Source organism: Somniosus microcephalus, chromosome 1 (genome assembly GCF_052327205.1).
Source record: "Somniosus microcephalus isolate GS21.2 chromosome 1, FLI_Smic_1.0, whole genome shotgun sequence".
In the NCBI taxonomy this organism is placed as follows: domain Eukaryota; kingdom Metazoa; phylum Chordata; class Chondrichthyes; order Squaliformes; family Somniosidae; genus Somniosus; species Somniosus microcephalus.
In genome coordinates this window covers 202,270,749-202,284,275 of record NC_140987.1, presented here as the reverse complement: position 1 = coordinate 202,284,275, position 13,527 = coordinate 202,270,749, and the positions used below count along the sequence as shown (strand labels likewise).

Below are 13,527 nucleotides of genomic sequence, written 5' to 3'. Positions count from 1 at the left end.
TTCAGCCAGATATATCAAATCAGCTTACTGTGAGCTGGGAGCATGTTATTAGGTACAATGTAAGCACATCACCACAACTCTGAGATTGACTCTCCAAACCTTGGCAAGAGGTTAATTTTATTGCAACTACTTTTCATTTTATCCTTGCCTGTAAAGGAGTGGTGGGGATGCTTAATTAATATTTCACTTTTTCTTTACAGAGGAAGGTGAAAATGGAGCTAAAAGCGAAGTAGACGTTAATGGAACTAAAAATTGAAAAGTTATCAAGGCCCGATAGTTTGTATCTCAAAATACTGAGGGAGGAAAGGTGATAATGAAGGTACTAACCATAATTTTCCAAGTCTTTGGAAATGTAAATTGTGCAAAAGGATTTGGAGGTGGCAAATGTTAGACTCTTGTTCAAGAAAAAGGGAATGAATAAGCTAGGAACTCAATGGAACAGAAATCAGGTGTGTTGTAAGAGAGTGATCTGCTCCGCCAGGTTACTGCCCAAGTGACGTAGTAGAAAATTACCCCTAATGCATCTACAGTAACTCTTTTTGAAGGGATCGAGAAGTCCATATCGATGCAGTAGCATCCTGTGGCATATGCTGAGCGCGCTTCTGGGACAATGACAACTTACATTTATATAGCACCTTTAATGTAGTAAAATGTCCCAAGGCACTTTACAGGAGTGTTATCAAACAAAATTTGACATCAAGCCACATAGGGTGATATTAGGGCAGCTGAGAGGTAGGTTTTAAAGAGCGTCTTAAAGGAGGAAAGAGATTTAGGGAGGGAATTCCAGACCTTGGGGCCTAGGCAGCTGAAGGCATGACTGCTAATGGTGGAACAATTAAAATCAGGAATCCACAAGAGGCCAGAATTATAGGAGTGCAAAGATCTCAGAGGGCTGGAAAAGGTCAGAGATGGGGAGGGGTGAAAGGAGGCATCAGACTAAGCTCAAAGTATACAGGGCTTTTGCCGATGACCCTGCTTTCTGCCTGTGAAACTTATTCATACCACATTACAAAATTGAATGACTTTCACCTAAGCTGCCTGTGATAACTAATGATCAATGGAAAGACAAATCCAAGAATAACTGGACCACAGTGCATATATTCTACCCTTAATTTTATATTTGCATCCCATTATGCCTATTTATATTGGAAACTGCCTATGTAAACTTGATCAATAATAATGGAAGCATGGTACACCACCACCGGTGAGAGTGTGTAATTATAGCAGGGCAAGTTTACATTGACTTTCTATTATGTGAACCTAGGGGAAAAAGTTCAGCTGCATGTAGGTGCAAGATTTTTAATATTAGTGGATCACCTGTGCATTTGCCCAAGAAAAGTCAGTGAATTCTGAATGCATTGGTGATGCTCTAGGTAGAGATAGGGGGATTGACAGCTTCTACCACCATTATATATAACTCTGGCCCATTTATGATACGGTATACTGCTGACTGCAGTGGGAGGTGCCAGTGCCCTTCCCCTTGGGTACTCACTATCCCTGAATTAAAACTGGTATCTGAATTTTTTTTAAATTGCTAGCATGTTAAATTTAGACCACAGATCTCTAGCAGCTTGTCGAGGGAATAAGTGCTGTATTGCAGATGTGCCATTAAACTGAGGCCGTCTGCCCTCTCGGGTGGATGCAAAATGTTCCATGGCATTACGCAAAGAGCAGGGAGTATTCCCAGGTGTCCTGGTCAATATTTATCCTTCACTACAGACAATCTGATCAGTGATTGCTGTGTGCAAATTGGCCATCATCAAGTTTCCTATGTTACAACAGTGACTACAGCCAATAAAGTACTTTAAGTGCAAAGCACTTTGGGATTTCCAGCCCCCGAGAAAGGTACTATATAAATTGCAAGTTCTTTCTTACTCATTTGCTGTGTACCTTTTTGTACATTTGTTAAAATAAAAAGCAAATTGTGGAAGTGCTTTACTGCAGTACTGAATGGTGGTAATGTTGGTTGGGTAAATATACAACAGTGAAGTACATTTACCTGTATTGTGATTTTTATTAGAAATCACTGGTTTTGAACTAAGGTTAAAGATTACTTTTCCAGACTTTTCCAGTTAAGATAGCAGCTCAAAGCTGCAGAAGTCACCTGCAAATTTACATATGCAATTCCCATTATAAATATGGATGTAGGAATTTATACAGGAAAAGTTAACAATATGACAATATAGTCAAGTGATGCAGCTAGAAAATGTACAGACATAGGATTTTTTATATTATCTATGCCTGATGCTGAATTCAGTATGTGTAAAGAAGATTATAATTTAAAGCCAGGCCCCATCATTTCTGGTTTACTGAGTTGATACATCAGTGTTAAAATTTAGTGCACTATCCAAAAAGCAATATGCAATACCTTTAATAAGCAAATAGAACTTGATATCTGAATCACTAATACTTTTATAACATCTTTGGCAGAAGGTTTTAGATCTGGTTTTATTACCAAATATGACCTACATGACTTATTAAAAGTATATTTCTTCCCCCCCCCCCCAATGTCTGTTTTGCACTGCCAGTAAAGTACTCTGCTTCCTGTATCTTTTTCAAAACTATTAATGCCACTCTTATTTTGCTACTTTATATTTCACCAAGTTTAGTGCAAAATAGAAGTTATGATGTGCATTAGCTGCCTGTATCCTAACTCTCATCACTCCTGTGCTCGCTGACAACATTGCCTCCTGGTCCAGCAGCACCTAGAATTTAAAATTCTCATCTTTGTGGTCAAATCCCTACAACGCTGAACTCTGGGTTCCTCCAATTCTGGCCTCTTGAGCACCCCCAATTTCCTTCACCACACAATTGGCTGCCTGGGCTGGAAGCGATGGCATTCCCTCCCTATACCTCTTTCGTACTTAAAACCTACCTGTTTGACCAAGCTTTAGGGTGACCTGTCCTTTTGTGGCTTGAGGTCAACTTTTGTCCAATAACAGTCCTGTTAAGTGCCTTGCTTTACTATGTTAAAAGGTGCTATATAATGCAAGTTTGTGTTTGTGTAAAGCTAAGCTAGTAAAGTAAAAACTGATGGCAATCATGGACACATTCAAATTGCAAAGCTCATTAATAAAACATGACTAGGGATTGCAATATGGATTGGAGCTTAGAGGTTTTAATGGCCATAAACAGAAGAAAGCATATGCAGTTTATCAAGACATTAGAACCTCAGTTACATTGGACTAACAAACATTTATTTTACCATGGAACTAACACCTCTAGTACTCTTTTACCTGAAGGCTCCACATGTGCAATGCTGCAGATAAGTACATGAAAGTATTAATTTTAACTACAATCAGAAATGGGGTCTGTGACACAACTATACTTAAATCTAAGCAAAATCAAAATGGCAAATAAAACTGCAGATTAGATGATGAATACATGATGTGTGTTTGAAATTGCAACAGCAATCACTTATTCAGTATATTGTGATACAGGTAATGGCATTAACAGCATAGGTCAGTTCCACATCACTTTAATATGGAAAAGTAACTTTTTTAAAACCATCATCTCCGGTGCCATTTAAAACATGGGTACATTTACAGGATACAAAGTAAACAATTTTGTAAAGAAACAGTTTTCATATCTTAGGAGTCATGAATAAAATCTGAATTTATTCTTATCCCTTGCTTTGAAACACAGATGACAAAGGATATTAAGTCATCGAGACATTACAAATTTTATTTCAAATACTGGGAATGAAAATAGGACACTTAAAACATGCTTCCACATAACATTTCATACAGACATTGGCAAATCAAACAGCTCAGCAATGCAATCAGTAAAAACTTGCTTTCAAGTTCTTATTGGTTTAAGTAAAAATAAACAGACCATCACATGTCCTTTGCAGAAAAAAAACCTTTTGCATCAGAAGTACTGTCGGTTTCTGTGGTCGGCAGCCTTAATTGGCCTTTCAAATCACTAGCCTTCTGGCTCTTTTATCAAAAAGGCACAATCCATTTAACTCCTCTCAATGTCATGTCTCAGAATAAACATCGAATCAGAGAACCACAGCAGCTGCTCCTCTGTGAATGGTTTCAAAATGCAAGTCAAGCAGCATTTTACATTGCATCAATTAGATCATCATCACTCCATTCCTCCTACAAATAAGACAAAAGAATTTTGCAATACCACCTTGGGATACCAGAATATAAATAGATTAATGTAGATAAAATAAAGGAAGATGATCATAGTTAGGAGCGGTGACCAAAAGTTTAGTCAAAAAGATGGATTTCGGAAGGGAGATGCATAAAAGACTGAAAAGTGCAGGATCCAAGGCTAAAGGTAGTGGCAGAGACATGGTGGAGCAGCCTGGAGGAATTTGCAGATGAGGATTTTAAATTCAATCGATTGAGGGACAGAAAGTCAATGAGAATAGGGGTGATGGTAACTGCGACAGGATGCAGACAGCCGAGTCTCAGACTAGCTTATGGGAGGCCAGCAAGGAGCACATTAGAGAAACTGAACTGAGGTTAAACAGAGTATGGATAAAGGATTTCAGCAGCAGTAGAGGCAGTGTTTGGGGCCACAATAGTTCAGTCAAAATAATCGCAATAGCTAAAGAGATTCATTTTTCCAGCCTGACTAGGAGATAAACTGATTTATGCTCTTCCAAATGGAGGAGAGCAGAACCATCAAAACTGCTGAAAGTTGATAGCCCACCACATCTAAAACAGCACTTGTTTTACAATATTAGTGCATTCCTGGCATAGGTGACAGGTTTCAGAGTTTTAACACATTCATCCCCTGCTTTTATGCCACTACTTGGCTGTCTGATGGTCACCCAAGTGCTCGGCATGCCAATGGTCTAAGCACCCAATAACACAGACCACATTTGCCCAATTAATACCAGTAACTGATATTATGGAGCCCCATTAACTATAGCCAGTGTCCAATGGGTGCTTCAATCAGGACGCAGCCACTTAGTGATTGAGTTGATCTGCATCAGTCCAGCTCACCAGGAGTCTCCTCAGTAGGTGGTTTGTCCAATGTACAAGAATGATCTTAGTGGGAGAGTGTGTCAAAATTGACACTGGAGGACTAAGAGTACAACAGTGTTAAATGGAATAGATTCAGAACAGATCTAGCAGCTCAAAACTGGGCATCCATGAGGTGCTGTGGGCCAGTAGCAGCAGAATTGTATTCCACTACAATCTGTAACCTCAGGGCCCAGCATATCCCTCACTCTAGCATTGCCATCAAGCCAGGGAACCAACCATGGTTCAATGAGTGCAGAAGAGCATGCCAGGAGCAGCACCAGCTGTACTTAAAAAGGAGGTGCCAATCTGGGGAAGCTGCAACACAGGGCTGCATGCATGCTAAACAGCATGCTAGACAAAGCTAAGCAATCCCACAACCAACAGATCAGCTCAAAGCTCTGCAGTCCTGCCACATCCAGTCGTGAATGGTGGTGGACAATTAACGGGAGGAAGAGACTCCATGAATATCCCCATGATCAATGATGGAGGAGCCCAGCACGAGTGCAAAAGAAAAGGTTGAAGCGTGTGCAACCATCTTCAGCTAGAAGCGCCAAGTGGATGATCCATCTCAGCCTCCTCCCGAGATCCCCCCTCAGCTACAACACTGACATCTACTCGACAATGTGGAAAAATGCCCAGGTATGTCCTGCACACAGAAAGCAGGACAAATCCAATCTGGCCAATTACTGCCCCATCAGTCTACTCTCAATCAGCAGCAAAGTGATGGACGAAGTCATCGACAGTGCTATCAAACAGCACTTACTCACCAATAACCTGCTCAGTTCGGGTTCCGCCAGGACTACTCTGCTCCAGACCTCATTACAGCCTTGGTCCAAACATAGACAAAAGAGCTGAATTCCAGAGGTGAGGTGGGAATGACTGCCCTTGACATCAAGGCAGCATTCGAGAGTGGCATCAAGGAGCCCAAGTAAAATTGAAGTCAATGGAAATTGCCAGACTGCTTGTCCGACATTCAGTACAGGATGAGCAGGAATTTTCTCCAATTAAATATTGGGAAGACCAAAGCCATTGTTTTCAGTTCCTGCCACAAACTCCATTCCCTAGCCACTGACTCCATCCCTCTCCCTAACATCTGTCTGAGGCTGAACCACTTAACAACCTCAGTGTCATATCTGACCCTGAAATGAGCTGCTGACCACATAACTAAGACCGCCTATTTCCATCTCCGCCCCACCTCAGCTCATCCGCTGCTGAAACCATCATCCATGCCCGTTACTCTAGACTTGACTATTCCTGGTTGGCAACCCAAATTCTACCCTACGTAAACTTGAGGTCATCCAAAACTAGGCTGACCACGGCCTAACTCGCACCAAGTCCCGTTCACCCATCACCCCTGTGCTCGCTGACCTACATTGGCTCCCGGTTCAGCAACACCTTGATTTCAAAATTCTCATCCTCGTTTTCAAATCAAGTCCTTCCCTATCTCTATAATCTCCCCACCCCAGCGATATCTGCGCTCCTCTAATTCTGCCCTCTGGAGCACTCCTGATTATAAATCGCTCAACCACTGGTGGCTATGCCTTCAGCAGTCTAGGCCGCAAGCTCTGGAATTCTCTCCCTAAACCTCTCCGCCTCTCTATCCTCCTTTAAGACACTCTTTAAAACCTACCTCTTTGACCAAGCTTTTGGTCATCTGCCCCAATTTCTCCTTATGTGGCTCGGTGTCAAATTTTTGTCTTATAATACTCCCGTGAAGTGCCTTGGGACGTTTTACTACATTAAAGGCGCTATAGAAATACAAGTTGTTGTTGAATCGGGAGCAAACTCGCCACTGGCTGCAGTCATACTTAGCACAAAGGAAGATGGTGGTGGTTGTTGGAGGTCAATCATCTCAGCCCCAGAACATTGCTGCAGGAGTTCCTCAGGGCTGGGTCCTAGGCCCAACCATCTTCAGCTGCTGCATCAATGACCTCCATCATAAGGTCAGAAGTGGGGATATTCGGTGATGACTGCAGTGTTCAGTTCCATTCCCAACTCCTCAGATGATGAAGTCCATGCCCACATGCAGCAAGACCTGGACGACATTCAGGTTTGGGCTGATAAGTGGCAAGTAACACTTGCGCCACAGAAGTGCCAGGCAATGACTATCTGCAACAAGCAAGAGTCTAACCACCATCCCATGACATTCAATGGCATAACCATTGCCAAATCCCCCACCATCAACATCCTGGGGGGAGGGGGGGGTCCACCACTGACCAGAAACTTAACTGGACCAGCCACATAAATACTGTGGCTACAAGAGCAGGTCAGAGGCAGAGTATTCTGCAACGAGTGTCTCGCCTCCTGACTCCCCAAAGCCTTTCCACCATCTGCAAGGCACAAGTCAGGAGTGTGATGGAATACTCTCCACTTGCCTGGATGAGTGCAGTTCCAACAACTCAAGAAGCTCGACACCATCCAGGACAAAGCAGCCCGCTTGATTGGCACCCCATCCACCATCTTAAACAGTCATTCCCTCCACCGGCCCACCATGGCTGCAGTGTGTACCATCTACAAGATACACTGCAACTCGCCAAGGCTTCTTCGACAGCACCTCCCAAACCCACAATCTCTACCACCTAGAAGGACAAGGGCAGCAGGCGCATGGGAACACCATCAGCTCCAAGTTCCCCACCCCACCCCAAAGTCACACACCATCCTGACTTGGAAATATATCACCATTCCTTCATTGTCGCTGGGTCAAAATCCTGGAACGAACTCCCTCCCTAAAAGCACTGTGGGAGTACCTTCACTGCACGGAATGCAGTTTTCAAGGCAGCAGCTCACCACCACCTTCTCAAGGGCATTTGGGGATGGGCAATAAATGCTGGCCTTGCCAGCAACGCCCACATCCAAGGAATGAATGGGGGGAAAAAAGTAAGCCCCTCCTCTAGTGCAGTATTGGCAGGTACCAAGACACCAATTAGCATTTGTGCTGACTGTAATAAATGGATGTCAAAGTGCAGTCAACATTCTTCAACAAAGCAATCTTATAATAATTAGAAGTTGCATCAATATCAGTGCTGTAGTGACTTTTCCACAATTAGCTGTAGAGACTCATGGCTGAAGCTGAAGTACATTTCTCAATCTACCCTCCCCTCTTCTATTCACCTTTTAAACCAGTCAACAAGCAATGCAGTATGAATGGTGGTTTTGACAATCTCAAGAACTAGCCTAGCCTGACTTGACCCACAACTGATGCTGTCTGATCAATTACACTACCCAAACACAAAAATCAGAAAACAAGCTGTTGACATCTCACATATTCTTTAGTGTCACAATGTCCTGTGTCAATGTAAAATGCTGTGCAAACCAGTGTTACAAAAGAATCTTACTAACCTCTTCCACTTTTGCTTTTTTTGAAATTGCTCCATCTTCCTCATATCCTTTCCTCTTCTTTCTGTTTGAACACAAAGTTGGATAACTGAATGCACACACATATTCACTAGCTCAGAATACTGTAATGTGTGGGTGGATAACTGAATGCACACACACATTCACTAGCTCAGAATACTGTAATGTGTGGGTGGATAACTGAATGCACACACACACATTCACTAGCTCAGAATACTGTAATGTGTGGGTGGATAACTGAATGCACACACACACATTCACTAGCTCAGATTACTGTAATGTGTGGGTGGATAACTGAATGCACACACACACATTCACTAGCTCAGATTACTGTAATGTGTGGGTGGATAACTGAATGCACACACACACACATTCACTAGCTCAGATTACTGTAATGTGTGGGTGGATAACTGAATGCACACACACACATTCACTAGCTCAGAATACTGTAATGTGTGGGTGGATAACTGAATGCACACACACACATTCACTAGCTCAGAATACTGTAATGTGTGGGTGGATAACTGAATGCACACACACACACATTCACTAGCTCAGAATACTGTAATGTGTGGCTGGAGAACAAGGATAGAAATACTCTCCTCCAGTTGCACCAAATGTAACATCACTAACTGAATGAAGCAATACAATAATAATTTTAGCATGCCTCATAGCTGTAATTTCAGTCAGCTTACGATCGTAAAAATTGATGGACAGGTAAAGACCAACTGGTCCATCAAGCTTGCTCCACACCTCATGCTGGCTGGAGCATCATGACTAAACACTTACCACACTCCCTCCCGCAACCATGTAATCTCCTGGGAGAGACAGAAAAACCTGGGCCAATAAAAGGGAAAAAATACTCTGGAAAATGCCAGGTGCTCGAAACCAGTCTAGGAGCCCACATGGACAATGTGTTTGTTATCTGTTAATCCACTTACCTTCTATATGATGCAATCTCTGCCAGTCAAGAACTCTTGAAGGCATGCAAAGATCAGAATCACCACACCAGCCGGCAACGTATTCCAGAGGCTCACTACTCTCTGGGATAAGACCCGCCTAACATCCAGTCTGTTCCTACTCTTACACAGTTTAAACTTATGTCCTCTGGTCCTCCCTAATATGTTCAACTGGAATAATCTATCAATAGCACGCTGTCCAGCCCTTTATTTTATAGACCTCTATCAGGTCACCTCTAAGTCAACACTGCTCTAAGGTAAATAGAGCAAGATCCTTGAGCCTAAGTAGCGGAGGTTCTTTAAGCTAGGAATCATTCTCGTAGCTCTCATCTGCACCTTTTCCAAGGCCACTATATCACCCACCATGTGGGGGGAACAAAACTGGGCACAGTACTCTAGATGCAGTCTGACCAGCAACCTGCATAGTGACAAAACGGTGTCCTTTGATTTATACTGAATGGTTCTATTAATACAACCCAATACCTTATTAGCTTTATCTACAGCTTCTCTGCATTTCCCAATACCTTGTTAGCTTTATGTACAGCTTCTCTGCATTGGTCATGGGCCTTCAGTGATCTGTGCATAATAACAATATGATGTGTGTTTTCTGTGTTGATCCTACTAGTGGAGATCTACAGCACAGAGTAGAGTTCAAACAAGTTATTTAGCATGGAACACCTCAACCTCAAATCTGCTGGGATGGCAGAAGGCAAAATGGGTTTATCCTCCAGTGAAATGTGGTAAGCACCTTTCCTTCTATTAAATGTTATCTACCACACTTTACATGACAATCTTAACTTTAATTTACATAGCACCCTTAATGCAAAGAATTTTCCAATTTACAGCTAGGCATAAGGAAAATAGAGAGTGACAAAGGCACATAAGGATTTCAGCAGCAGATGGTCTGAGGTAGGGGAGGAGGTGAGTGATGTTATGGATCTGGAAGTAAATGGTCTTTGTGATGGAGAAGCTATATGGAGGTTGAAGCTTGAATGGTCCACCAGCACAAGAAGTAGCAATATAACTCAGGAATCAAGTCCTGATTTGATTCCTGAACAGTCTAAAGTCAGGAGGGGTGAGACCACTTGCAGGCCATCAAATACCGTTTTGAACTCACCAGGTGCACTACAATACCAGCCGAGTGCAAAGCCACATTTTAAAAGAGTCTTTGGGGGGACAGGGGTATGTTGGACCCCTGGGGCACCACTTTAAAAACTTTAATATTTAATTTTAGGAGAGCACAGATGGAAGTGGCAACTTTTTGCTGTTATTTAACTAGCTACCCAGGGAGTGGAGCTTTGTACATGCACCCATGTATGCAGTGATCTTTTGTGGCTAACCTCAATGCCCAACCCTGGTCCTGATTGTGTAGGGCAATTATTTGGGCTGGAGGGCCACTTACGTTTTGGTGAGCTGTTGAGGGCCTCTGGAAGAGATACCACCCAGAAAATTTAATTGGTAAATTTGAAATAGGCCAACTCCGTGTTGACCATCACTCCCACTTCAACCCTACCAATAATTTAGAAACATAAATTCAGATAGTAGATAATATCTTAAATACACAAAATGTAGTGTAAAATAGTAAAATCTTCCGTTACTAAATGAATGAAATGATTGATCGATTATATGTTGTACTGAAAGTCTGTGCGGTTGTTTGACAGAGTGGCTCGAGTGTGCGGGGCCTCAGACATGAGATGTTCTCTTTTTAGTGTGCTGAGTACGGGAGTCCGAAGCTTCACAAGGCCTGAACTACATTACCTGGAGTCCTTGTGCTCTGGGATCCATTCCCGTGTCTAAGATGGCGATGAGAACCCACCTGCCGCCATACTCTGGGTACTGGAAGAGGAAAGATGCAGCGCCGGGCTCTTTCTTCGGTAAAACAGTCATTGAGCTGAGCAGTCATGACTCGACTCAGACTAACGTGCAGTTCAAGCTCCGGCTCACTTTCTATTTCTGTCCTGTCCAGCGGGCCGGATAGAATGAACTGGTGGGCCCACCACTGGGCTAGAAGCTCCCGTTACTGAGGAAACTCCCAGCAACAGCAGCGACCCGACGTAACTGGGTCTGCGCCAGTTATGCCAGGAGACTGGCGGTACACCCGCGGAATTCAGACAACACCTTTCACCCAATTGCACCATTAAACAAAAATAGCATTTTATAACTCACTGAAATGAAATCAAGCTCAGGACTAATTTTGAATTAGTCACTAAAATTCCTTCAGAGACAAGTTGAGACTAAAATCTCGCTGCAAGTATTAAAAAAAAGTTTTAAGTAAACAATCTTCCAATGGATTAGATTGTGTCAATTCAGAGTCAAGCTGCCAATGGCGTTATTTTATATATTTAAAGTATGTTATCGTGCATTTATCTGGAAAGTTTACACAGATTTATGGAAACTAAACCCACAAACCATGAGTAACTCACCTTTCACATGGCAGTGACAGAGCAGAAACTGAGGTTTCGGGAGTGAATAACTTTGTTGGTTTACAAGCTGCAGATAATGCAGTAAATTTCTATTTCACCGTAATCGCTTCTATCTGGTTCAGTTTCGATTTCTATTCTCGCTCCAGACATTTCAGAGTCTGGTGCTGCAGATACTGCTGTAAACAGAAGGTGTCCTGCATCGCACAGTGCTAATATTGTTGATTTATTTTTGCAGACTTGATATAGCAATGATACATTGATGCAGTGAACGGCAGATTCAATTTGCCCTGCCTCTGTTTTTGGTTATGACTCCCCTGCTGCCTCGGAGACAATGACCCACCTCCTAACGTTACGTGGGGCAGGGTCAGGCGTGGCCGACGTTCAGCCTCAAAGCCAGGCCTTGGTGGGCCAGATACGGGCCGTATTCTGCCCACCACTGGTCAGCACCATAAACCTCAGATTTGCCAACTACTAATTGCACTCCACCAGTAATAAAGATTGCTTGTTACAGTACAACTACAACTTTAGTTTCTTATTCGGATTTATCTGCCTCTGATTTTTCCATTCTGGATCCAGCTCTGACCTATGAAACCTTTCATCAGTTTTATGATTTAAAAAAGTATACATTTTGGAAGCAGTTTCTAGCCAATCAGAATTCTGGATAGTGTTATTTTATCTGGTCACATTATTGGGACAACCACATTAATTAGGCTGAGCAATGGATAACAAATCAGCCACACACATTTGGTTAATACCACTAAAACAAGTTCACACCTTTGGCACCTTAGCCATTAATGTATTAAACAATATTCCTTTTGTTACTTCAGCCCATATTCCACCTTCATAGCTTTGCTCAATTTTTGCTTCAAAGCTTCATATCTTTGCTCAAGCATTGTAATATTCAAACAGTCAGTTTGAATACTACAATGCTAGAAAACAACTGAACTTCTTTGCCCTGTTGCTATTTGGGACTTAACACTATAACTAAAATTCAGTTGGCTTTATGAAACAACAAACCACAACTTGACTTTGGTTAGCTTTTTTTTGGTCAATTGTCAATACTGTACTTACAAACTTGTACTGACACCAAGGTCCAAGCTGTGAAAATGTTCAAGTTTCTGCTTCAGCAGATTAACTTCCTCAGGTTTGGGAGGGTCATACTTCTTCACCAGGGTCTTTATACCTGCTCAATATTAATCAGCATACCATACGCAGAGATTAAAAGTAATTCGCAAGTTCCTAAAGCAAACACTAAAATACAAAGTAAACTTCATGACTAAGGTTTAAAGAAATGTAATTAAACTATCAGATAAAAAATAACAGGACATATAAAGTATTTGATCAGGTACCATATAAAAAGACTTGTAGCAAAGATAATGGCACATGGAATTAAAGGGAATGTGGCCACATGGATAGTGTTAGTTGGAGTGCAGCAACAAAGGGTAGGGGTAAAAGAAAGGTTTCTCAAGAGTTGTTTCCCCACAGGAGTTTGTTTTGGGGCTGCTCTTATTTACTATATGCATAAATGATTTGGACAGGATCAGAAGGGGGGGAAAAAAGTAAGATGTTCTGATCCCACCAAATTGTGGATATTGCAAATTGTGACAAGGATTGTGAAAAATTGCAGAATGTAGAAAGACTAGCGAGATGGGCAGATGTGATCCAATGTAGAAAAATGTGAAATACATTTTGGAAATAATAGGAAACTAAGTAGAATAGAGGGACATTGGTTTGCAGATACACAGTGCAATTGACAAGGCATAAAAATGGTCTTTCTTTCTAGAGACATAGAATACAAAAGCAAGGACT

General features: G+C 42.1%; 1 protein-coding gene across 2 annotated transcripts in view; it reads right to left on the bottom strand.

Moving 5' to 3' along the window:
• Positions 1 to 3,098: 3,098 nt before the first annotated feature.
• The window catches only part of ccnh (cyclin H), a 37,642-nt gene continuing 27,213 nt past the window's right edge, over positions 3,099 to 13,527 (bottom strand). For both annotated transcript variants that reach the window (XM_085989314.1, XM_085989305.1), the window contains 3 exons: positions 12,790 to 12,901; positions 8,322 to 8,382; positions 3,099 to 4,103 (listed from right to left, as the gene is read on the bottom strand). In XM_085989314.1, coding sequence (XP_085845440.1) covers positions 4,065 to 4,103; positions 8,322 to 8,382; positions 12,790 to 12,901 — 212 coding nt within the window. In that variant the 3' untranslated portion in view covers positions 3,099 to 4,064. The remainder of the gene's footprint in view (positions 4,104 to 8,321; positions 8,383 to 12,789; positions 12,902 to 13,527) is intronic.